The following is a 24668-nucleotide window of genomic DNA, read 5'->3' as shown; positions in this document are numbered from 1 at the left end:
CTGGGCACAGGGCTGAGCCAGGCTTGGGCTGATCAGGGATCTTGCAGGCTGTGGGGAGGGCATATGGCACCCGGAGTCTTCCTGCCTGCTTGTCTTAAACGGTATTGGTTGCTCTCTTTGAATTTACAGAAAAATGTCTTGGCAAGTGCTTTTGTATACAGTTAATGCAGTCAATGAAACTTTACATCTGAAATGTATAAACTAATGCTCACTTTAGGAATGATGATTGGCAAATTTAAAAATTGTGCGTTTTTCTAAATGTGTTGATCATCTATTATTTTTAAGAATTCTTGCTTTCATTAACTTTATTAGAACTAAGGAGAACTGACTGTGATTATGTCAATTTGAATATTTCTTTAATTATACTTGAATTTCAAAGCCTGCTTCATGTTTCACAGCAGCCAAAGCACATATGTTCACAGTCTGAAATCTCCCGTCTCCACTCAAGCTATGGAGGGCCCGCATCTCCTTTCTCATTAGATGCATCAACCGAGAGATGACTAAGGAATTCCGTGATCATTCTATCTTCCAGCAACTTTGGTCTTTAGCTACAAACAATATTTAATTCTGTAACTATACATACCTTTTTTATTACCTAATTTTATAACATAAATAGCACACATTAACTGTAGAAAAATTAGATCACATTAGGTACACAAACAAAAGGAGAAAACCTCTCATAATTCTTGAACTAAACACATATTTTGATGTCTATCTCTCCAGATTATTTTCAGTTCGTGGTACATAAATGGGATCATAAATACAGTTTGTAATCAGTGCTCTTCACTTAGCAGTTCGTCGTGAACCTCTTTTTATATAATCTACATCTTTTATATTTCTAACAGCCTCAAAATATTCCATTGCAATTTTAGAGAAATATTAATTTAGGTAATCCCCTATGGTTGGGTATTTGGTCACATTTTTCCTATTATGGAAAGTGCCTTGATCATTATTTTTGTACACACATGTATGTGTCTTCTCATGGTAAGTCAAAGGGCATGTGTATGTATCAGTCTTTTGATACATTAGCCAAATACCTGTCTAGGCATATTGTACTCTTTAGAGTCCCATTGGCAGTAAATGACTGCTCCAAAATTCAGTGTTTTTTGTTTGTTTTTTGTTTGTTTGTTTTTGTCTTTTTTTTTTTTTTTTGTACCCGTGGAATATTGATGTTCCTAGACTAGGGGTCGAATTGGAGATACAGCTGCCGGCCTACGCCACAGCCACAGCAACACGGGATCCAAGCTGCATCTGTGACCTACACCACAGCTCAGGGCAATGCTGGGTCCTTAACCCGCTGAGCAAAGCCAAGGATTGAACCTGTGTCCTCATGGACACTAGTCAGATTCATTTCAGCTAAGCCACAATGCGAACACCTCGGTGTTATTTTTTATTTTAATGTACCATCTAATGGACAAAATAAGGTATCTTATTTATTTACTTTTTGCTTATTAGTGAGATTGATTTTTTTCATGTTTGAAATTTTAATTTATCCTTTTGTGAATTTGCCTTTTCATGCTCTTTGTCTTCTTTCTACTAGGATATACTTATTTTTCTTATTTTTAAGAGTTCTTCATGTTCTAACTCTATCTATAAAGTATGCTGTGGTATTTTCCTAGTCTATATTTTATATTTTTCAATATTTTGATGTATTTTTTCATTTTCAAAATTAGTTAACTCCTTATATTCCTGGTTTATGCGCTTAGTAAAGTGCCTGGCACATATAATGCTTAGAACAACCTTCCATACCCTTAAAGAAATAAAATATTCACCTGCACCCATAGCATATGGAAGTTTCCAAGCTAGGAACTGAATCTGAGCTGCAGCTGTGATCTACACCACAGCTGTGGCAATGCTGGATCCTTAGCCCACTATGCCACGGTGGGACTTTCTCAATTTTTTAATTTTACTACTTCCATGGGTTTGTTTTTCACATTTAAGTCTTGAATTAATCTGAAAATTTTTTTCTGGCATGAAATTAAGAAATTTTGTACTCAAATGATTATCAAATTTCCCCAATTTAATGCTAGAGTATCCTACTTCCATGGGATTGTCTCCAGTATTTCATCAAGCAAGACATGGGCTATTTGAGGAAGCTCTGCCTACTAGTCCTGATTTATCAAAGCTTAAAAATGGGGACTCAATGTTGAGTTTTTTCCGCATGATTTCTAGACATTTTTAGAGAGGATTATGTGTTTCTCTTCTTCCTTGACTTATTGCTATGATGGAGTTTTTGAATAGATTTCTTCCTATAAAACTCTTCTCACATTCCAGAGTATATGGTCTCATGGGCAGTCTAGATTCTATTTTACAGAAATTCCCCAAATTAATGCCAGTTATTCCCCAATTTTCCTATTGCTGTATTTCTTTCATTGCCTCATGGTCAACTTGGGAGCACAGAGAATGAAATAAATGGACTGAAATTCCTATCTTACATTGGAACTTTGGTGTACTTACATTGACTAACATTTATAATAAGGTCAAAAATTACTCACTACAATTCAGGTATAGAAACAATGTGGCTTTTCTTATTTCCGTTAATCAATCATTAGGCTCTAGGACTACTGTTCCATTGATGAGGAAAGGAAAAAACACCCCAAACTTAGATTCTTTTAGGGATTAGAATGATTTATTTAGGGTAAGTATTCAGTTAATTCAAAGTTTTGTTTTAGACAATGATTTTGTTTTCCTTTTCAAGGAGTTCTTGCCCCTTCCCTAAAAAAACAGAATGGCCTCTGAGTGCAGGAGGAAACTTATATACTCTGGGTTCAAAATTTACTAGCCATGGAATCTTGACTGGTTGTATAAGCTTTTTCTGCCTCTATTTCTTCACCTACAAATTGGGTATTAAAATGAAGCTACTTTACAGAATTTTGTGAGATTTGAATGAGTTAGTACATTTTAAGTGATTAGAATGTTGCCTGGCACATAGTAAATGCCTGGTTAATGTTTGCAATTAAAATAATTCAATTATTATTGTTCTCATAGTACTGGGAGAAAGGCAACTTTGGTTCATATGCCATTTTTCGTTTTAGTGCCATTTCATTTTGTGTCACTAAATGCAGTCCCTGCCATGACTTTATTGAGGTCCCTTCTGCCTCTACTTAAAAAGAAATTATTGGAGTTCCATCATGGCTCAGCGGAAATGAATCCGACTAGGAACCATGAGGTTGCAGGTTTGATCCCTGGCCTTGCTCAGTGGATTAATGATCCAGCATTGCTGTGAGCTATGGTGTAGTTCGCAGATGCTGCTCTGATCCTGCGTTGCTGTGGCTGTGGCATTGGCCGGCAGCTACAGCTCAGATATGACCCTTAGCCTGGGAAACTCCATATGCCACAGGTGTGGCTTTAAAAAAGACGAAAGACAAAAAAAAAAAATTATTGGAGTATAGTTGACTCCATGTATGTTGTGTTAGTTTCAGATATATAGCAAAGGGATTCATTTATACATTTACACATATCCATTCTTTTTGTTTCTTTTCCCATATAGGTTATTACAGAATATTGAGTAGATTTCCCTGTGCTATGCAGTAGGTCCTTGTTAGTTATCTCTTTTCTATGTTAATTCCATCCTCCTGGCATAATACTTTTTTGATCTGTCCTCTTGGCATAAACAAAGAACAGGAATTGCTTTTAGGGATCTCAGCAATCTTTGCTGACTAGGATGGCCCTTATTTGTTGCTGGGGCTCTAGATCTCTTCAACTCTGGCTGTAGTTTTCATTTGATCTCCTCAAGTCTGGCTGTAGTTTTCATTTGAGACATTGACCCCACAGCTCTTAGATTTAGTGTCACCCCATACCCTGACCAAACCATCGGTCTGTCAAGTTCTCCAGCCAGTGCTGCCAGCTATTTCCCCTTTCCCCTCTAGGGGTACATGGAAGCTTTAAGATAACTTTAGTGTCACTCAGCCCATGACGAAGTCCTCTGGGTATTATCCTAGACTCCCATTCTCCCTAAAAAATATTTCTGCCCTCTGTTGGTATGAGGAAATCCAGTGAGGGATTTTAAAAAGGATTTGTTTTTTCCCCACCACCCATCTGGGGTCTTAATAATCTCTCTGCTCCCTCACAGGAGCCAGGGTAAAGTAACCAATGCAATGAACAGGGTGCCTACAGAGCAAAATGATTTAGAGTGAATAAAATTTATTGGATTATTATTTTCAAAACAATAGTCCCCATCGTACATTTACTGTATATTCAATGTAAATAAATTGTGGTTTCTCAAGACTAAGAAAGAAATAGGAGTACAATACCTTAATTAATGCTTTCTATGTGTTACTGTTTCTAGCACTTTACCTCTATGAATTCTGTATTCCTTCCAGCAATGGTATGAGGCAGGAAATCATTGTTCTAATTTACAGACAGAGAAACCTAGGTACAAAGAGGACAGATAATTTGCCCAAAGTCACACAATAAATAATATAGCCAGGATAGTCTTTGTCCTTAAAAGCTGAATAGCCAAGAATAAATTAAAATTATTTTTATAATTAATTATTATTGTTTTTAAGTTTTTAAGGATCTAAAATATTGTAATAGAATGATTTATGCTAAATATAGATGTTAAACTGGTTCCCCTCAAACATTATTAAAAATTCTATTTATTACAGGAGGCTAAGGGTTCTTATTTCCTAATAATATTTAAGAACGGGATAATCAATAACAATATCTCTGTCATGGTACAGTGCACTGTGGTATGGTGTGACATGGTATGACGTTATCTTCATGATGGCAGGGTTTTAGTTGAATTGAAAGCTTAAAGACCTTTTACCTCCCAATTTCTTTCCTTGGCTACTTAGATTTCAGACATTAAATTTGGTTTTATTTTTCAGCTTCTATGATTTAGCTCAGATTAGTTCTTCAGTGAATTAGATTTTTAAAGATAGAACTCCAGCTTCCAAAATGTCACTGCCCTTTAAAAAAAAAAATTAGCTAATAAACCATTGGGCAATGAAAGATAGACACATCCTTAGAAAAGAAACTGCCATTTTCTTTCCTTTTTTTTTTTAAGAAAATCATCTATTAGCAAAATACTCTTTAAGGGGTTTGTCTGTTATGTACCTCCATCCTTCCATCACAAATGAAGAAGGAACAAAATCTAATTTCAGGTGCCAGATGGGTACTATCTGAATGGCAGTGATTTGGCACAGGCTCCAATTAGAGTGACCAAGCTCTGTAAATCTATTGGGTAATCACAGAAGTCATGGTGAATTGAGGTGAATTTTCTTCTGTGTGTCAGAGATCTCTGCTTGTCCTTTCTCTATACTCAGAGCCTTTCAACTTAATCCTAGCTGCTGAGAGTAGGTGTTATAATTATCTTCTTGTTAGAAAAGTGATAGGGTTCATTTTGAAATCCATTCAATGAGTACTTATAGAAGGAAGCAGCAGGAGTTCTCTTGTGGTATAGAGCGTTGAGGGTTTGGCATTGTCACTACAGTGGCTTGGGTCACTGCTGTGACACAGATTCGATCCCTGGCCCAGGAACTTCCGTGTGCTATGAGTGCAATCAAACAAGCAAACAAAGAAACAAAAAAGAATGAGAAGAAGAAGCAAGCATCACAGAATGAAAAGAATTTCAAACTTCTGGACATAAGGTTTGAAATGTTCATTTGACCTTACAGAAGGCCATGGAAGAGCTTTGACTTGGTCACAGAAACTAAAGATGAACTCTTAGACCACACTTGAGTGTCCAAGAATTGGCACAGGCTCTTCTCATTCTCTGCCAGCATGACTGCAGAATAATAATCCTGAGAAGAGTGTGTTTTTAATGAAAAATTTTGCAACTTCAGTAAAATCTATGACTCCTAAAAAACCCAGTGCTTGTTTCCTCAAAGTAAAGGGTGAACAAAATAAAGTGAAGCTAACATTGAAGGAATATGTACTTTGATCCTGGTACAATGTTTAGTATATGCTGACACAGTGGCCCATCATTTAGTCTCCACTGTATCCCTGCAGTGTGGGTTTCCATGGTTACATTTATATTAATCATGAACTTGATATTCAAATGTAACACTTTTGAATATCAAGTTCATGATATTCAAAAAAAGTGAACTTGATATTCAAAAGTGTAGTCTTCAGGCTATTAGGAAATGGTCCAAACAGAATTTGAATCCAGGTATGATGAATTCCAAAACTTATACTATTGTAGTAATTCATTTTCCTCTTTTCCTTTTCATCTCTGAATATTTATTTAGTTAATTTATTTAGATTAAAATAATAGAAGTATATAGCTGATTTACAACATTATATGTTTCAGGTGTACAACACCATAACTAGACATTTTATAGATTATACTCTGTATAAAGCTATTATAAAATATTGGCTGTATCCCCTGGGTTGTATATTACATCCTTGTATCTTATTTATTTTAGACCTAGTAATCTGTACCTCTTAATCCCCTCCCCCTATCTTGCCCCTCCCCCCTCCCCCCTTTCAACTGGTGACCACTAGTTTGTTTCCTGTGAGTCTGTTTCTGTTCTGTTATATTCATTTGTTTTATTTTTTTGGATTGAACATATAATTGAAAACATACAGTATTTGTCTTTGACTTATTTCACTAAGCATACCCTCCAGATCCATCAGTGTTATTACAAATGGCAAAATTTTATTCTTTTATGTGGCTGAGTAGTAAACCAATGTGTGTGTGTGAATACATGGCACATGTTCTTTATTCTTTTGTCTATTGCTGGACACTTAGGTTGCTTCCATTACTTGGCTATTGGAAATGACACTGCTATAAATATTGGAGTGCATATATCTTTTCAAATTAGTGCTTTCATTTTCTTTGTCTGTATACATAGGAATGGAGTTGCTGGATCATATAGTAGTTCTGTTTTTAATTTTTTTCATGAACTGCCATACTATTTTCCATAGTGTCTGTACCAGTTTACATTCCCACCAACACTGTATTAGGATTCCCTCTTCTCTACATCCTTAGCAACACTTGTTATTTCTTATCTTTTTTTAAAGTTTTTATTATAGTTGATTTACGATGTTCTATTTCTGCTGTTCAGTAAAGTGACCCAATCATAATATTTATAATGTGTTTGTGTGTGTGTATACACATTCTTTTTCTCACATTATCCTCCATCATGTTCCATCATAAGTGACTAGATACAGTTCCCTGCACTGTACAGTAGGATCTCATTGCTTATCCATTCCAAATACCATAGTTTGAATCTGCTAACCCCAAACTTCCAGTCCATCCCACTCCCTCCCCCAACCCCCTTGGCAACCACAAAGCTGTTCTCCATGTCCATGAGTTTGTTTCCTTTCTTCACATAAGTTCATTTGTGCCATATATTAAATTCCAGATATATGATATCATGTGTTATTTGTCTTTCTCTTCCTAACTTACTTCACTTAGTATGAGAGTCTCTAGTTCCATCCATGTTGCTGCAAATGGCATTATTTTGTTCTTTTTTATGGCTGAGTAGTATACCATTGTGTATATATACTACATCTTCTTAATCCAATCATCTGTTGATGGACATTTAGGTTGTTTTCATGTCTTGGCTATTGTGAATAGTTGCTGCAATGAACTTGGTGGGGGGGCATGTATCTTTTTCAATGAAAGTTTTGTCCTGGAGTTCCCACTGTGGCTCAGTGGTTAACGAATCCGACTAGGAACCATGAGGTTGCAAGTTTGATTCCTGGCCTCGCTCAGTGACTCAGTGGGTTAAGGATCCGGAGTTGCCATGAGCTGTGGTATAGGTCGCAGACATGGTTCAGATCCCACATTGCTGTGGCTCTGGCATAGGCTGGTGGCTATAGCTCCAATTAGACCCCTAGCCTGGGAACCTCCATATGCTGTGGGTGCGGCCCTAGAAAAGACAAAAAACAAAACAACACAAAACAAAGTTTTGTCCAGCTATACATATGTCCAGGATTGGGATTGCTGGATCATATGGCAGCACTATATTTAGTTTTCTGAGGTACCTCTATACTGTTTTCCATAGTGGTTGTACCAATTTACATTCCCACCAACAGTGTAGGAGGGTTCCCTTTTCTCCACACCCTCTCCAGCATTTGTTATTTGTAGACTAATGATGGCTATTCTGACCTATGTTAAGTGGTACCTTATTGTAGTTTTGATTTGTATTTCTTTAAAAATTGGTGGTGGTGAGCATTTTTTTTTTCATGTGCCCATTGGCCATATGTATGTCTTCTTTAGAGAAATGTCTATTCAGGTCTTCCGCCCATTTTTCATTTTTTTTTCCTTTTTTTTTTTTGCTGTTGAGTTGTATGAGTTGTTTGTATATTTTGGAGATAAAGCACTTGTCGCTTGCATCATTTGACACTATATTCTCCCATTCCGTAGGTATTTCTTATCTTTTTGATAATAGCCATTCTGACAGGTGTGAGGTAATTCTCATTGTGGTTTTGATTTGCATTTACCTGATGATTAGTGGTTGAGCATCTTTTCATCTGTCTGTTGGGCATCTGAATGTCTTCTTTGGAAAAATGCCTATTCAGCTCCTGTCCCTATTTTTTTAACCATGTTGTTTGGAGTCTTTTGATATTGAGTTGTATGGGCTTCTTATATATTTTGGATATTAATCTCTTATAAGACATATCATTTGAAAATATCTTCTCCTATTGGGTTGCTTGCCTTTTATTTTCTAATGTAAATTATTCTTCTTCAGGTAATATCTTAAAATTCCTTCTTCTGGAATTAAGTGAGCTAAAGACCTCTTCATAAGACTGAAAACAGGGAAAAAACATGGGACTCTTCTGAAGGAGTTGACTTGATTCTATCTCCTATATATACACTGAATATGAAAGAAAGAAAAATTTGAAAATGACTCTCTTATGGAAGAAGAGTATTTTAATCTTTGCCTCAGTAGATCTTGACTTTGTTGTTTGTAACTTTCACATTCACAATAAAATGGAAGAATAGTAAAGCTCTTGAACCAAAAGAAAATTCCAAATTTATTGTCTAGATTTTTTTTCCCTGCTGTTGTTTTAATTTTAACATTAGAAAAACACTTTCTACTGTTGATTAAAAATTTGTTCCTTGGCTCCAACTAAAATTAGGAGGCATTTACAATTTTCACTGTCAGTGTGTTAATGACTCCACCACAGTGGGCTCAGTCCCTTGAAGGATGCTAATGGGGTTGTTACTTGGTAAGGGGCAGAGAACCTGGAGGTTTGGGTTCTTACTCCTAATCATTGGTTTTTTGATTGCGTTAATTTCCTTGTTTATGTTTATTTTAGTTAAAATTGAACATTTCCATTTTATGCTTTGTTTTTCTTCTATTTGTGTAATCTGCAGGCAGTGACTTCTTGGGTAGCCATTGTTAATCAGGGAGAAATGATAGTTTGAGGGTACTGAGTTACTTGGTGTTAGGATAAAAGTTCTCCTATGGAAGCCTCATTAGACTAAACTTTCAAACTCCTGCCTTAAATAGATCTTCATGGTGCTCTGCCAACTTCTCAGGTCCTTTTAATCTTTTTATTTTCTTTTCTTCAAATTCTAATTGTATCCCATGTAATCTAAACCCATAGTATCACTAGGTCTTAAAATAATTCAGTTGTAATTTTTATGAAGTGAGTTGTACACAATGTAGATTTTTTTTAGGAAAATAAAAAGTAGGATCCATTGCTAACTGATAGATGGAAGCAACTGAGGAACAAAGGGGTGTGTGGATTTCAAAGGAAACTTCTGTAGGAGTCTGGCTCACTATAATTTAGAGAGTTCTGCTTCTACAGGTCAGATTGAGAAAGCCACACATCATAGAATCCAGGGTATAGGACATGAGTATTTATTCTCCCTCTCCAAAATACCTCTCCTCCTCTCCCTTTCTCTCTGTCTCTCTCTCTCATCTTTCTGTCTATCTATTCATCCATCCTTCATCTATCCATCCACCTATTATCTATCCATCATCTACATGATATTTTTCTTGTTTTAACCAGAGAGGTAGACTGGTTCATCTCAGGATGGAATGTACAGATTATGGATTGTTATGCATGACTTGTAGATTACCATCTGAGCATCCATCCCACAGCTTTCAGTGACAGTGCTATTTGATCACTTCGCTAATTTAAAGGTATTCAGATGTGGACTTTTACTATGATCTAACATATGGCAGAAAAGTATTGAAAAAATAAAAAGCCTCAAGGCATCAGTGAACTCCACCTTCTTTTGGAGGTAGTGAACTGCTCAAACTAGAAATTTTATGAAGAGAGTCTCACTATCATTTTGTTTTTTTCACATGATGACAGAGGGTTTTTTGTCCTGGGGCTCTCAATGGATCTGCTGTAGTTGAGCTGACAATGACACATCTCAGAGGCTCCTTCCATCTTGTCTGCAGACTAGCAGGCTACGTACTACAGTGTCCTATGATTCACAGGACAAAACTGCTGTAGTCACTGCCCACTGCCCAGGCTGGGCAGGGCACCATAATGAGGCAGTGGGAGGGATATGGTCAGCAAAGTTGTTGAAAAGGAGCTTCTGTTGTAACTTTGCTCACTGCAGAAGGAAGCTAAAACCAGAGTGAAATATCCTCAAGTAACAGACCCTACGTTTGTGATAGATGAATTGGAAAGTCCTTGGCCATTTATTTAGGGTGAAGAGTTGTGTTTTAGGAAGTTAACAATTATTTAAGGTAGAGAGGAGGCCACAAATCACAGAATCCCAGAAAGAAATGTAATTTATTTGCTGCTAAATGACAGAGCCGAACTATTTTGAAATACTGGTCCAGGTAAGCGTTGAAAGAACAGGTATTTTGGCGATCCCATACCCTTGGAAGTTAAGCAGTGAGCTACATTAGGAGCCAAATGATTCGCTTTTATTTTCCAAAATAGCAATTATTTTATAAGTTTGTGCTGAAATCAAAGGCGGCTTGTATTCTCTTACATAAATGTTTTCACCTGTGCATTATTCATTTGACAAGCATTTGCAAAACACTTTTTTTCTTTTTCTTTTTTTTTTTTTTTTTTTTGGTCTTTTTGCCTTTCCTAGGCCCACACCTGTGGCATATGGAGGTTCCCAGGCTAGGGGGTCTAATTGGAGCTGTAGCCACCGGCCTACACCAGAGCCACAGCAACGTGGGATCCGAGCCACATCTTCCACCTACACCACTGCTCAGGGCAACGCTGGATCCTTAACCCACTGAATGAGGCCAGAGATCAAACCTGCTACCTTGTGGTTCCTAATCGGATTCGTTAACCACTGAGCCACGATGGCAACTCCACAAAACACTTTCTGAATGGGTAGTTCTACAGCCACCTCTTCGGCAGAGACAGAGGTCTGACCAGATATGCAAAGAGGGGAAAGGAACTGCCAGTCCCAACTTCCATGTTCCTTTCCCTCTACTTGGGGGAAAAACATCTGTATATGAAGCGGTATTCGAATAATGTAAAACAAAGTGTGCACAAGAGTGGAATAACTCAGAACAGACTTTGCAACCATTAGGCACATGAATCACTTTCTGCCTCCTCTGGGTCCCTCTGTCAGAAACTCAGTGTGTTGTGCTGTTTGCCTCTCCCCACCTCTAATGTCCTGGTGGAGAGAGATTTTTATCATATTTATCTTTGCATCCCTGGCCCCTAGCATGGTTGATTGCCTACCACAAATGTCTAGTAAATGTCGAGTGAACGAAGAAGAAGGACTACTGTTATTATTTTGGGGGAAGAGGGAATAAAATGATGGTTTTGTGTGAGTATAAACTACAAAGGAAAATATTTGATTTTTTTTAGTGTAGGGACAAAATGTACTTTCCTTCTAATACTTCTAGTCAAGGGAAGTGGTTCGATTTGGCAGAATTCAATTAAAAAAAAAAAAGTCTTGAGTGCATGTTCTGTGATGATTGTGTATACAAACATGAAATGTTTTCTGCCCTCAAGGCTCTTAGAGTCAGAATGGTAGCGAGAGTGAGACACAGATCATTATGGTATATTTTGTCAAATATGCATTTGGGGTCATTCAGAAAGCAATGTGGGGAAGGGACAAGGGGCTGGCCATGGGGGCTGGGGCTGTTGCTGGTGGGAGAATCAGGAAGCTTTTCCAGAAGGAGATGACACTTCAACTGAGTCTTGCAGCAAGAATAATCAAGAAGGCAGGAAGGGGATGTAGGGAAGAGGAAGAGGGAACAAAACCAAGGACTCAGGAGTGGGAGGCAGCATAGAATGTATGGGGAACTACACGTGGTTCAGTATGACAAGTGAGTGAAATATGATGTTTGGAGACACAAGCAGGGGATGTGGATGACAAGGAGGTATATTAGATGGTACCTGAGATCGTGTAGGTCAGACTCTGAAAGACCGGATCCTAGTGGTGGGATATGTGCAAAGATAGAGCTGGGAAATCTTTGCCAGGGACTCTGACAGGATGTGGCCACTGATGGGTGACCAAGGAGTGGAGGAGGCTAGGGATTTTGGCTAGGGTGGCTGAACAGATGGTGGTGCCATCAACTGACAGAAAACAGAAGAAGGTACATATTTGGGAATGAAGAAGGAGAAAATGTTGAGTTCATATATGGACATGTTATGTCTGAGATGCCTGTGGGTTTTCCAAGTGGAGACCTCTGGCAGGTTTCCAGATGCATAAATGTGAAGCACAAGAGAACTCAGGGTATGAAAGAGGATCATACTTTATATACAACTTTAATCTTGCTCTTTTCATTTGACATTATAGTAGAGTCGTTTTCTCACGTAATTAAAATACCTTGTAAAAATATATTTTTAACTGCTAGTGTGTTGTGAAGTTTCTCATATTTTATTTAGCTATTCCATTATTATTGGATGTCAAAATTGTTTCCAAATTTTTATAATTAGCATTGCTGAGAATGCTGTTACACATAAAGCACTTTCCATACTTCATGTTTTGTTCTGAATAACTATATAAAAATATATAACGCCATTTCAGCTTTTGGTATTTTATCACCAAATTCCTTTCTGAATGTCATTTTGAAGCTGATAAGCAATATGAAATATATATTTCATCATATATACACCATTATCAAACTTTTTTTAAATTTTAACTTTGATAATTTTTAAGCAAGATGAAAATCTTGAGATTTTAATTTTCTTTTTTTTTGGTGAATGCTGTGATTGAGTATATTCCACATTTTAATATACTTTTTAGTTTTACACCGCTTATACATTTAAATGCTCATGTTTTTTATTGATTTATTCATCTCTTTTTAAAATATATTTTGTGAAGCAGTTGCTGAGTGTTCAGTACTATGTTAAACACTGTGAAAATTGCAAAAGGAAGGATAATGAATTACTCTCAACCTTCGGAATTTGTATTTTATAGTCATGTAACTCAAAGTGTGGAAAAGGCATTAAAATTGATTTTATTCAACCCTCTATTGAGGAAGCAAAGATTAAACCTATAAAACAATTAGTGAAAAAAATGGAAGATGGTATATGATTTTGTGGTGCAACATAGCCTTTATTGTTAGAATTCAGAGAAAGCAGAAAATGATGATTTGGAGCAGCAGGGGAAATTGTTCTTCAAAGGAAGAACTTTTGCAGGACTTTGAGGAATGGAAAAAAATGGCAAGATGGATTATAGGATACTTTAAGAGCTTGTATTTCAGGATAGAAGTTGGAAATCTGCATGTGTCCGGTCTAAGAGGGATTGGACCATTCAGGTGAGGGTGGGTGGTGGAGAACAGAGGATGAGACAAAGTCAGATTGAAGAGTTAAATACACATCACCTGGTTCTTCTGGCTGAAACACCATAGTGACATAGAGGTCACTATGTGGAGGTCCTGCCTTCTAGAGCAGGAGCATGCTCTGCTAATAGAGGGCCATCCTTGTGTTATAAGTAGATTTCACTGGCTCCAGAAAGAACTATATTATTGAGCTTTCCTGGGCACACTGAAAGGGGCATGTAGGTTGGCCTATGGAGCAAGTTTTAGGAGAACCACTGCACAGGGCAGATTCATCAGCTGGATGGGGCATGGACACAGAGTGCAGAGTCTAATTCCTTCCTTGTCCCAGGAGGTAGCTCTGTGATCCTAGGCAGATTAGGTACATTCCTATACCTCAGTTTCCTCACTGATACTGTGAACTCTTTCTAGATTTGAGATCTCATAGCTTCTAGCTGGAGCTCAGATAAGAAATAGATTTCCCAGGATACACTACAAAAAAGGAGATTTAAAAAGCAGGAAACCCCTGTGGTAATCTTTAGATCTGGACCAAGAGGTGGCCTTCTTAATTCAACAACTTTAGAAAGTAGAACTTTACTTTCTTCCTTTGTCTCTGCCACAGATTTAGCAGAAGAAGCCTGGGCAGATGTCCAAGTTACATACTGTATATGTGGGGAGGGTAAATTAGTGGGCACATAGGAGCTATGGTAACCATTCAAACTTTCATGAAAAGTCTGAGTTTTATTCCCTCATATGCCTCCCTTTTAACTTTTTCAGTATTTTGTTCTTGCATTGCTGCCTCCTAATTTCTTGCCTGAATGTGTTTTGGTAGATGATCCTAGATAAATTGAGTTTGTTTTTACTGCAGTTCATTGTGACTGTCTTAGATAGAGATCTTTCTTTTTTTCTTTTTTTTTTCAAATATGTGCCATATCCATTATTTTTCTTTTTAGATTACAATCTAATCAAGGAAAGAGAGTGCCTATCCTGGTTTCACTTTAATGTCTATTTTATGCAGAGCCCTTGAAAAATCTACCTTGATGAGTTGGAGAAGATATTAAATTGGAGACAAATCTATTATCCCGTGATCATTTGTGGGAACCTGTGCCCTAACAATCCTTTCCCCCTGAATCTATAAAGTTTGGTGGTTATCTGAAAGATGAGCACAGTACCTGGAACATATGAGATGATAAAAAAAATATATTTTTTATATTACTGCATCTGAGTAGCTTTATAATTTAGCAGTCATAACATACACTGAATTATCATGCAAAAGAAAAATATTAGTTCCAAAGGAGGTAAAGAATAAAATGTTGCCTCTGAAATATATAAAATGTATAAAATATTTGAAGATAATTAGAACTCTTTTTCACTTAGATTTAGAATGTCATCTTGCATTGGCGTATTTGATGTTTAAGTAAATAGAATTTTCTTACATTTGCAGGGAACTTTGTAATAGTTTCCAGAAAACTTTCTCAGACATTATCTAGTTAGCCCCATAACAACCCTATGAGGTAGATTATAGAAATATTTTTATCTTTATAGAGAAGCAGGCAACTGGTAGAAGAAAAAAGATAAGGGATTTTCCTAATACTGTCCAGCTCCTGTACATGACAAAGTGATTGAGGTGGAACCTATTGCTTCTGATACGCAATGCAGAAGGCTGACCAGTGAGGTGTACAATGAGGCGTTTCCACTCCATAAATCCTAAATTTCCAGGAAAGAACCTGTCTTAACTCTCCTTCCTTGCATCAAGGCAGCAAAATTTATTTCCGGTGCTCTGGCTCAGATTCTGCCTCTGAATGTGCCAGCACCATCTATCTTACTTAGCTGCTCTCTCCATTTTTATTTCTAAAGTGTTCTCTCTGCAGGAGCTGACTCTTCCTTCTCCCTAATTAACTTTTATGTGGAAACTCCTCTAGTAATGAAATTGCCTGTGCGAGGCTTCCCCCACCTGGCTTGCTTTTTAGTGCACCTGGAGGGAGAAAGCATTTCTGCTGTCTCATGGTATTATCTTTGTTGAGAGAGGAAATTGGAGGAACTAAGAAAACAGCCTTCCTGAGAATAGACCTTTTTTATCTGACATTCTTTGGGGCATAAGCTCAACTTTGATGTTTGCAGAGGTTCACCCTTGTTGATAATCAATAAAATGCATTGGTTCATGATTTTGGCAGCAAAGCAAGATGGCAGGCTAGACAAACATGTGGAGTTTGGAGTCAGACAAATCAGGTTTGAATCCTTGTTCTGCTACTATTTACTGGAGCTGATTTCCTCTTGTGTGCAACGGGGATAAGATATTAACAATATCCACCTCAAGGTTTGTTGGGAAGATTAAAGATACATGATAGGAGTTTCCCTTTGTGGTGCAGCGGAAACGAATCCGATTTGGAACCATGAGGCTGTGGGTTTGATCCCTGGCCTCGCTCAGTGGGTCAGGGATCTGGCATTGCTGTGAGCTGTGGTATAGCTTGCAGATGAGTCTTGGATCCAGCGTTGCTGTGGTTGTGGCGTAAGCTGGCAGCTGTAGCTCTGATTTGACCCCTAGCCTGTGAACCTTCATATGCCACAGGTGCGGCCCTAAAAAGCCAAAAAAGATACGTGATAGATGTTTTTCTTCTGATGAGGTGAGATAGCGCAAGGACAAAATCCTCTTCCCAGACTGCAGGCCAGATTTGTGTGGCATAGCCTTCCTGTCCCCTCCAGCTTCACTGTCCTCCCTGCCCCACCCTGGGAGGTTTTCTGCCCTGGGAGGCTGACCAATGAGGTTTACAGCAACAGCTTTCTTTGACCTCTGGCTTTGTTGCCTTTGGCCAGTGAGGAGTTCCAGCAGGAGATCAGAGGGTTGGAGGAGAATGAAATCAAGTTTGTCCCCTCACCGCTTTCCCTTCAGGGTCATCTGAGGCCACCTGCATCCCAGAGAGTACCTTCCTTCCCCAGGCAGCCTACTCTATAGCTGTTTCCTCCTAGATATTGGTGACCCATCTCTCTCCTTGTCCCTTTAGACTGGGGGCTGGTTAAAAAATCCATTATCGTTAGCTCCAGCCACTTCACCATCCTTTGTGGATTCCTCTTTCTCACATCTTTTTAAAGTAGTCTCTTTACTAAACCCTCCTTAAATGATCCTAATATCAGCATACTTCCTGTTTACTCCTGGGACCCAAACTGATACATTATTCATTGCTACTTAATTGAAACTATATTTGCCTAAGGCTCTTTTATTGAAAGAGTTTGGAACTTTAAGGGGGAAAATGTGTTTGCTTGCCATTTGATATTAAGGGGAGAAAAGGTAGTAATGATGGGTGATGATGAAGGTGATGATAAACGATGGGCGATGATGAAGGTGATGATAAACAGACACAACTTTATGCTCATTAGTTCATTTAAACAGGCATGAGTGTTATTATCTCCCTTCTTCAAATCTGGAAAATGCTCAGAGTGGTTAAGTAACTACCTAAAGCTACACAGAATGCCACTGGAGAGCAGAAATTCTGTACTAAGTCTATTTGATTTCAAGGTCCATATATCCCCTTAGCAAGACCATGCTGCCTCTTAAGTGTAACAGGCTAAGAAGAGCCATCCTGTCAGCCATCAGTTTTCTGATAAATCCCTTTGCCTGTTCCAATTTCTACAGGTTGTAAATTCCTGTAGGAAAGTATGTCTTGATGATGGTCTTTAAAGATGTAAAGGCAAAATCTGATTAATTCAGCAAACCTTATAGGGTCAACTCCATAATTTGTCTGATCTGACTTTTTTGTTAATTTAGAACCACTGAGTCACTAGTCTGCTAGGGGCAACTGTTGCTTGGTTACCCTTAAGGGTACTCATTAAATAATGAATAATTAAATATTTTGAATGAGTTGTTCTCTGATAGTAAGATTCCTACAGCATTTAGCTGATATTTTTTCCTCCCTGGTTATGAAATATTTAGTTCACAGTTTATATTATTTTGTTCACTTCTTAAATTGATCTAGGTGAATAACATGATCTCACGTTTTTGGAGAACATATGAAATGCTTGGCATTAGAACTAATCAGTAAAGTTGACTAAATTTCTGGAGGAGGTAGACTAGTTGAGAAATTAACATTTGTAGGTCAGCTCCTCCCTGCATTCCCACTCCCTTAAAAAAATAACCCATACACACTCAAAGAAACCATGTTTATTCTAGCAATTCACTATTTGATTATGCATTTTTCTTTAACCTCAGGCAAGCATTTTTATCAACCCCAGAAAAAGGCTTTCTTCCTTGGTGCCCTCTGGGTCCCAAGTTGAATCAAGGGATATTTTTTAGCAGTAATAAATTCTATTTCTCTGGTTCTAGATCCACTTTGCTGCTATGGGATCTCTGGCATCCTTTAAAGCATCTCCCCCCTTTTTTTTTTCGTAAGTCTTGAGTGGTGACTCACATGTGTTGAAACAAATCTTTGAGCCTTGAGAGCGTGCTCCTGCAGGTGCTGCTGGAGAGCTTGCCGAAGGTCCCTGTGCTCTGGTGTTGGGACCTCTGGGTTCTCCTGCTGCTATGGGTTGGTCTCCTCCAGGGGCCCCCACACTGGTTACCCTAGAGTCCTCCCCCCTGTAGTTGTGTGTGTTTTTTTTTTAAAGTCTGCACAATTACTTTGTTTCATTTTTTTGAATGTATGATTCACACTACTCTGCCCTTTAAAGTTTTTCAATCATTTTAGCAAAACAAACTCCTTCAGACCTTGCTCACTGTTACTCTTTCCCTTCACCCCCCACACACAAGTCTTCTGAGAAGCTTAGAATGAATCTAAAAGATGGAACTACCTGCTCTTGTTAGCATCAGTCTATACCTACAAGGTCAGGGTTCTTGTGGTTTGGTCAGGCTGGTCTCCCTCATCCTCTTTCCCTTAGAATAATCTCTTTCCCACAAGACACTTTAGCCCAGTTGCAAATATACCCTATGAATATAAGTCATGTCCAGACATAGCTGAATATCATGAACACTGTGCATCTAACTATGCTTTCTGCTCTTTTTTCAAAACTCAAGACAGTCTTCTTAGTGTCAAGTGGAAGTGAAGTTACATAACGAAGCTATCATGTCATTCATGTGGCAACTCCTATATTCTTTAAAATAATAGTTATTGCTTAACTAGGTAAACAGTTTCTCTCAACCATTCTTTACAACCTCTTTGAACAAAAGGAGTAGAGAGCTCTTTCAATTTACTGAAGAGCCACTGGGATGGCTTTGATGTACTATAGATTATCACTAATGAAACAAGGAGCCATGATGCAGTGTTTAAAGGGCTTTCAGATGTGGGTACAATTCCAACAGTGAACAAAGCTACCTTAGTGATCCCTTTGTGGAAAACTGAGGGGTCCTCAGCTTACCTGCAAGAATCAGCATGTACACAATTCAGTATGCATCTTCATTTCACATGTGTAACTTTCGGTTGTAGCTACCATACCATTTTTTTTTTTCCAGCCACTAGAAATGTAGACTTGTATATGTAATAAAAACAGATGGAGCTTGAATCTCTAACTTACATTTTAACAAAAGCTCTTTTGGAAATGTTTCTTGTGTGCACTTTTATTGCTTAAAACACAGCACCATTTTAGCTGGTTCTGATGAATAATTTAGGAATTACTGTCCTACTCTAAGACAGCATTTCAAAGTACATATGTTAATCATATACTTGATTAAACATTTCCTTGCCTTTTTCTTCAGAATGCCAATTGGTTTTTGAGTGGATAATTGTTGCAGTGAGAACAGTGACGTTGGAAACAACTATTGTCTGTTTAATTACTTAAAACACCACCATGAAAAAAAATACCTGTGATTTGCTTCCTCGGAGCAAAAGTGTAAGTACCTTTTGTTTTCATTTCCTTTCTAAAAATGTGTACATTTAACTTTTTACTGTTTTCTTTTGGTTTGAATACTGTGCTTTTATGATCAGGCTTGTGAGAAATCCTTAGTTAGCTTTCAGTTCTCTGACTGCACACAGCTTATTAACAAATGAAGACTTGTGTCTCTGTGGCCTGGTTGACATCTGATGGGAATTCTCTTTCAGCCAGTTTATATGCCTTACTGTTCATTTCTATATGCCTACTGGCATGATATTGGACACCTGTATTTTTGGATGCATGCAGAAAACACATTATTTAAAGTTGAAATGTCTTGAATATCAAACTTTCAGGGCAGTTCCAAAAGAATGAATTATACTTCCATCACTGAGCACTTCAATCAATCAGGTTCTGTAAATTCATGTATGTAACAAGTAATATGAATAGTTGATCAGTGGGTCATCACTTCTATGAGTGTTCTACCCTGGCGTATGTCTCTAATTATTCTCCTCCTTTAAATTTATTGATTGATTTATTTGTTTGTTTGTTTATTTATTTATTTTGAGCTAAAATCTTCAGGGCTCTGATAGAGCTTAAGTCTTTTTTCCACTCACTCAGTGCTCTTAAGATACCAGATTAGTGATAATTTTTAGATTTCTGTTAAATTATGAAAGAAAGCATAAGCAAATAGAGCAACTCAAAGCTACACAAGGCAAAGATGAAAGTAGACTTCATTTCCATCAGGCGAGCTCTTTGTTCATTCACCCAAGGGGGAAAAAAGGCATCCAAACAGATGTAGTTGTGACGTAGGAACATTCATTTGAAGCCATCAGTAAAACCATGAATGCAAACACATTTCTCTAGTATAGGAATGCTTTGTGTTACAACAAGTGATTCTATGGTGATGGCCCAAGGCCATCTTCAATTCTTTCTATAGAATTAATTACCATCCAGCTTTTAAGGGTGAACTATGCTAGAGTAATGGAGAGGGAAATGTAGTGCATGATAGAGTTGTTTTTTGTTTTGTTGTTTGTTTGATTAAAGTATAGTCGATTTACAATGCTGTGCCAATTTCTGGAAATAGAGGTTTTTTTTGTTTTTTGTTTTTTGTTTTTTTAAATGAAGACGTCCCCAGAAGTGTGCCAGTTCTTGAACTGAATATTGACTATACAGCCAAGGAAATTCAACAAACTCTGAGGGAATGTCCAAATTCATTTATTTTACTTGTTGGTGTTTAGTTGTACGGATTATTATGTAAAATAAAGGGCCATGGCATGGAGCCTGGAATTCCTTCTGTCATCGTACAGTTGCTCATTGTAATAGGAGTTGATCTGCGTACAAATTACCAAACTGCAAACACATATTTCTGTTACTGAGTTTTAACTGTAAGTTAAATTTGAAAGTAAACCGTTCACACAATACTTCCTTCTTTTACTAAATTTCAGAGACATGTGATATGAAAAAATGTATAAAAGCAAAAGGGACACTGTTTTGGATAATTTAGAATATGTTATTAAAAAAAAGAATATGCTATTAAACATTTCCCTGTTCTTGGAGAAAAACATTGTAAAAGCAGATGATTAACTGAACCATGGCTTGAAGGATGCTAGGAGATTTCCTGTTTATATTTGCTTATTACGAAAATTTTCATCTTTGGTGGAAAGGCTCATGCTTCCCGGATTAAGAGAACCTGAATTGTCTGCATTTGTCCAAATGTAAACAGAAGAGCTCTCATTTCACTGCTTCTTAGCTTTGTGAAAATCCACTGGCATAAAGAAAGTACATCTACTTAATTAAATGATGCTAAGCAGGAGAGTACTGTTTATCAAAGAAAAGAGCCAGACTTTTTTTGTCTAGTGAGAAGTTATCACTTTAGAATTTTAAAAGTTTGTTTTGTTTTGCACTGGTTTAAGAATGTCAACCTTGCCCTTTAAGTCTTTGCTGTAACAGAGTCCAAAATTGTATACTTAGAAGTAGACATTTCCTGTTTTTGATGAGGAAGGTTGAAATAATTAATTTGACATAGAAGCCGAGAATTGTTTCCTTTGGCGCTGACATTTGAAAATCTGAAAAAAATGTTCTAAATGTTAAAATGGCCCCTGTTCCTCCCTACATGTCTCTGTATATTTTGTATCTGTCATTGTGAAAGCTTAAGGCACGCAAAAGAGGAGGGGGGGGGAAGATAACTTACAGAATGGGAGAAAATAGTTTCAAATGATGCAACTGACAAGGGCTTAATCTCTAAATTGTACAAGCAACTTATACAACTCAACAGCAGAAAAGCCAACAACCCAATTGAAAAATGGGCAAAAGATCTGAATAGACATTTCTCCAAGGAAGATATACAGATGGACAACAAGCACATGAAAAAGTGCTCAACATCCCTGATTATTAGAGGAATGCAAATCAAAACTACCATGAGATACCAGTCAGAATGGCCATCATTAATAAGTCCACAAATAACAAATGCTGGAGGGGGTGTGGAGAAAAGGGTACTCTCCTGCACTGTTGGTGGGAATGTAAGCTGGTACAACCACTATAGGGAACAGTGTGGAGGTACCTTAGAAATCTATATATAGAACTACCATATGACCCAGCAACCCTACTCTTGGGCATATATTCAGACAAAACTTTCCTTAAAAAGACACATGCACCTGCATGTTCATTACAGCACTATTCACAATAGCCAAGACATGGAAATAACCCAAATGTCCATTGACAGATGATTGGATTAAGAAGTGGTATATATACACAATGGAATACTACTCAGCCATAAAAAAGAACAAAACAATGCCATTCGCAGCAACATGGATGGAACCAGAGACTCTCATTCTGGGTGAAGTAAGTCAGAAAGAGAAAGACAAATACCATGTGATATCACTTATATCTAATATACAGCACAGATGAACCTTTCCACAGAAAAGAAAACTATGGACTTGGAGAATAGACTTGTGGTTGCTGAGGGGAAGGGGGAGGGAGTAGGATGGATTGGGAGCTTGGGGTTAATAGATGCAAACTATTTCTTTTGGAATGGATTAGCAATGGGATCCTGCTGTGTAGCGCTGAGAACCATGTCTAGTCACTTATGGTGGAGCATGATTATGGGATAAAAAAGAATGTACACATGTATGTGTAACTGGGCCACCACACTGTACAGTAGAAAAAAAATTGTATAGGGAAATAACAATTAAAAAAATTTAAAAATATACCGTCTTTGGACAGTTACCTCATTTATTCTTGAACATTTAAACCAGTGTTCGTGTATTTCTCGACTTGAGACCTGGTGCAGTGTGCCTTTTAATGATGAATGCTTTGAATTCTTCTTCCTTTTCTGGAAGGGATTCATGAAAAATTTTAAGAATAAGAATATAAACAAGCCACTTTTTCCTTAAAGTGACATTTTTCTAGTTTTGAAGGATAATTTGTAGTTGCAGTGGGTAAAAGGGAGGAACAGAGCATATGGACAATGCAAAACTGAGGCATGGTCCCAGAGGCTATGACCCTTATGGTCTATTGTGGGAGACAAACAGTAAGCAAAGACTCACGCAAAAAAGCGTGATTTAACAATTCCCCAATGTATCTCCTGCCTTAGGGCAAGTATCTTTCTACATGTCCTCATATGTAATGGCCTCTAGTCTTCTCCATCCTAGAACTTAAACTGAGGACAGGAGCTCTGCCACCATCATATCCTCATAGTGCTTTCCATGAAGGAGATTATTAATTACATGTTAAAGGAATGAGTGAATGAATGAAGTGTGATACCTGCTGAGAGAAGCTTCTGAGGACCATGACGGTAAGTCATACAGACTTCATCTAGTCAGGGAGGTCAGACAAGGCTTTCCTGAGGAAAGATGATTGAGAACTGTGATCTGAGGATGAATTAGCCTAAAGAGGAAAAGTGGGAGTGGAGGGCCTTCCAGGAGAAGTTAACATCATGTGCAATGGCTCTGTGGTAATAGGGAAAGTGGTGGCTTCAAGGTCATGACAGAGGCTCAAATAACTAACCCAGTGGTGTCAATGGTGGGGTGACAGAGAAAAATGAACACGTTTAAGAGATATTTAGGAAGAAAAAAATGATAGGGCTTTTGGTAAGGTGTTGGATTTGGGATCCAGGGGAAATAAAACAATGGCATGTGCCAGGTGGGTTTCTATTAACTTAGCAGGCTGGATGTGTTTCCTCCACTGAGATGGCACCAAGGTAGGAATGGGGGCTGGTCAGAACCTGAGTCTAAGGCTATTGAGATTGGCTGTTTTAAGAAACAGTAGAGTCTGGAGAGTTTTACTTAATCTATACAATAAGCAGATTGGGAAATTTGAATTATCAAATTTATACCCCAGACTGTTGATTAAATATAGAAAATGGACATTTTATTGAAATTTTCTAAAAACCCTGCAAGTTTGACCCTAAGCTATCATCACCAGATCTACAAGTCGCATTTATCTATGTAAAATTCTTATATGTAGGGACTCAAGATGTTAAACAGGGGAAATATAGGACACATTTCTAATTTAGTTTTTCATTTACTGGAAAGGAAGACTATCCATTCCTGCCAAATGTTATGTGGAGAGAAGAGCTTAAAAATAGTAGCTTAAAATGTGTTTTCTTATTTCATCATGTACAAGCAAAACCTATACTAGTTGACAATAAGTATAGATGTATAGAAACTTCCATACATAAGTATATATAAGTGTATAAGATGTATAGAAACTTCCATACATCAGTTCATAAAATCAGGTTTTTTTCCCACTGTTTCTGATGCTATAATGTGGTTAATTTTGGTACATACTTTATATGTATTTTGAATCTAAATCAAGTAAAATATATAACTTTAAAAAGTTTTTTATTGTTTTTTAAAAAATTCAAAGTCAAAACCATATTAATTTAGGTGTTCCCATCAGCAGTTAACAAACCCAACTAGCATGCATGAGGACATTGATTTGATCCCTGGTTTCACTCAGTGGGTTAAGGATCTGGCATTGCCGTGAGTTGTGGTGTAGGTTGCAGACGAGGCCCAGATCCCGAGTTGCTGTGGCTCTGGCGTAGGCTGGTGGCTATAGCCCTGATTCAGTCCTTATCCTGGGAACCTCCATGTGCTGTGGGTGTGGCCCTGTAAGAGGAAAAAAAAAACTATGTTAATTTAAAGTAAACCAAAGTGTTTAATAAATGGGCCTCCATGAAAGTATCTTAAAACCAATTCTTTTTTTTTTTAATTTTTCATTTCTATTTATTTATTTATTTGGTCTTTTTTTGCTGTTTCTTTGGGCCGCTCC

General features: G+C 37.6%; 1 protein-coding gene across 10 annotated transcripts in view; it reads left to right on the top strand.

Moving 5' to 3' along the window:
• The window catches only part of PDE4D (phosphodiesterase 4D), a 1509235-nt gene that overhangs the window by 313195 nt on the left and 1171372 nt on the right, over positions 1-24668 (top strand). For all 10 annotated transcript variants that reach the window (XM_021076868.1, XM_021076867.1, XM_021076869.1 and 7 more), the window contains one exon: positions 19282-19415. In XM_021076868.1, the coding sequence (XP_020932527.1) occupies positions 19374-19415 (42 nt within the window). In that variant the 5' untranslated portion in view covers positions 19282-19373. The remainder of the gene's footprint in view (positions 1-19281; positions 19416-24668) is intronic.

This window comes from Sus scrofa, chromosome 16, assembly GCF_000003025.6.
Source record: "Sus scrofa isolate TJ Tabasco breed Duroc chromosome 16, Sscrofa11.1, whole genome shotgun sequence".
Classification (NCBI taxonomy): Eukaryota; Metazoa; Chordata; class Mammalia; order Artiodactyla; family Suidae; genus Sus; species Sus scrofa.
This window is presented reverse-complemented; position numbering and strand designations above follow the sequence as displayed.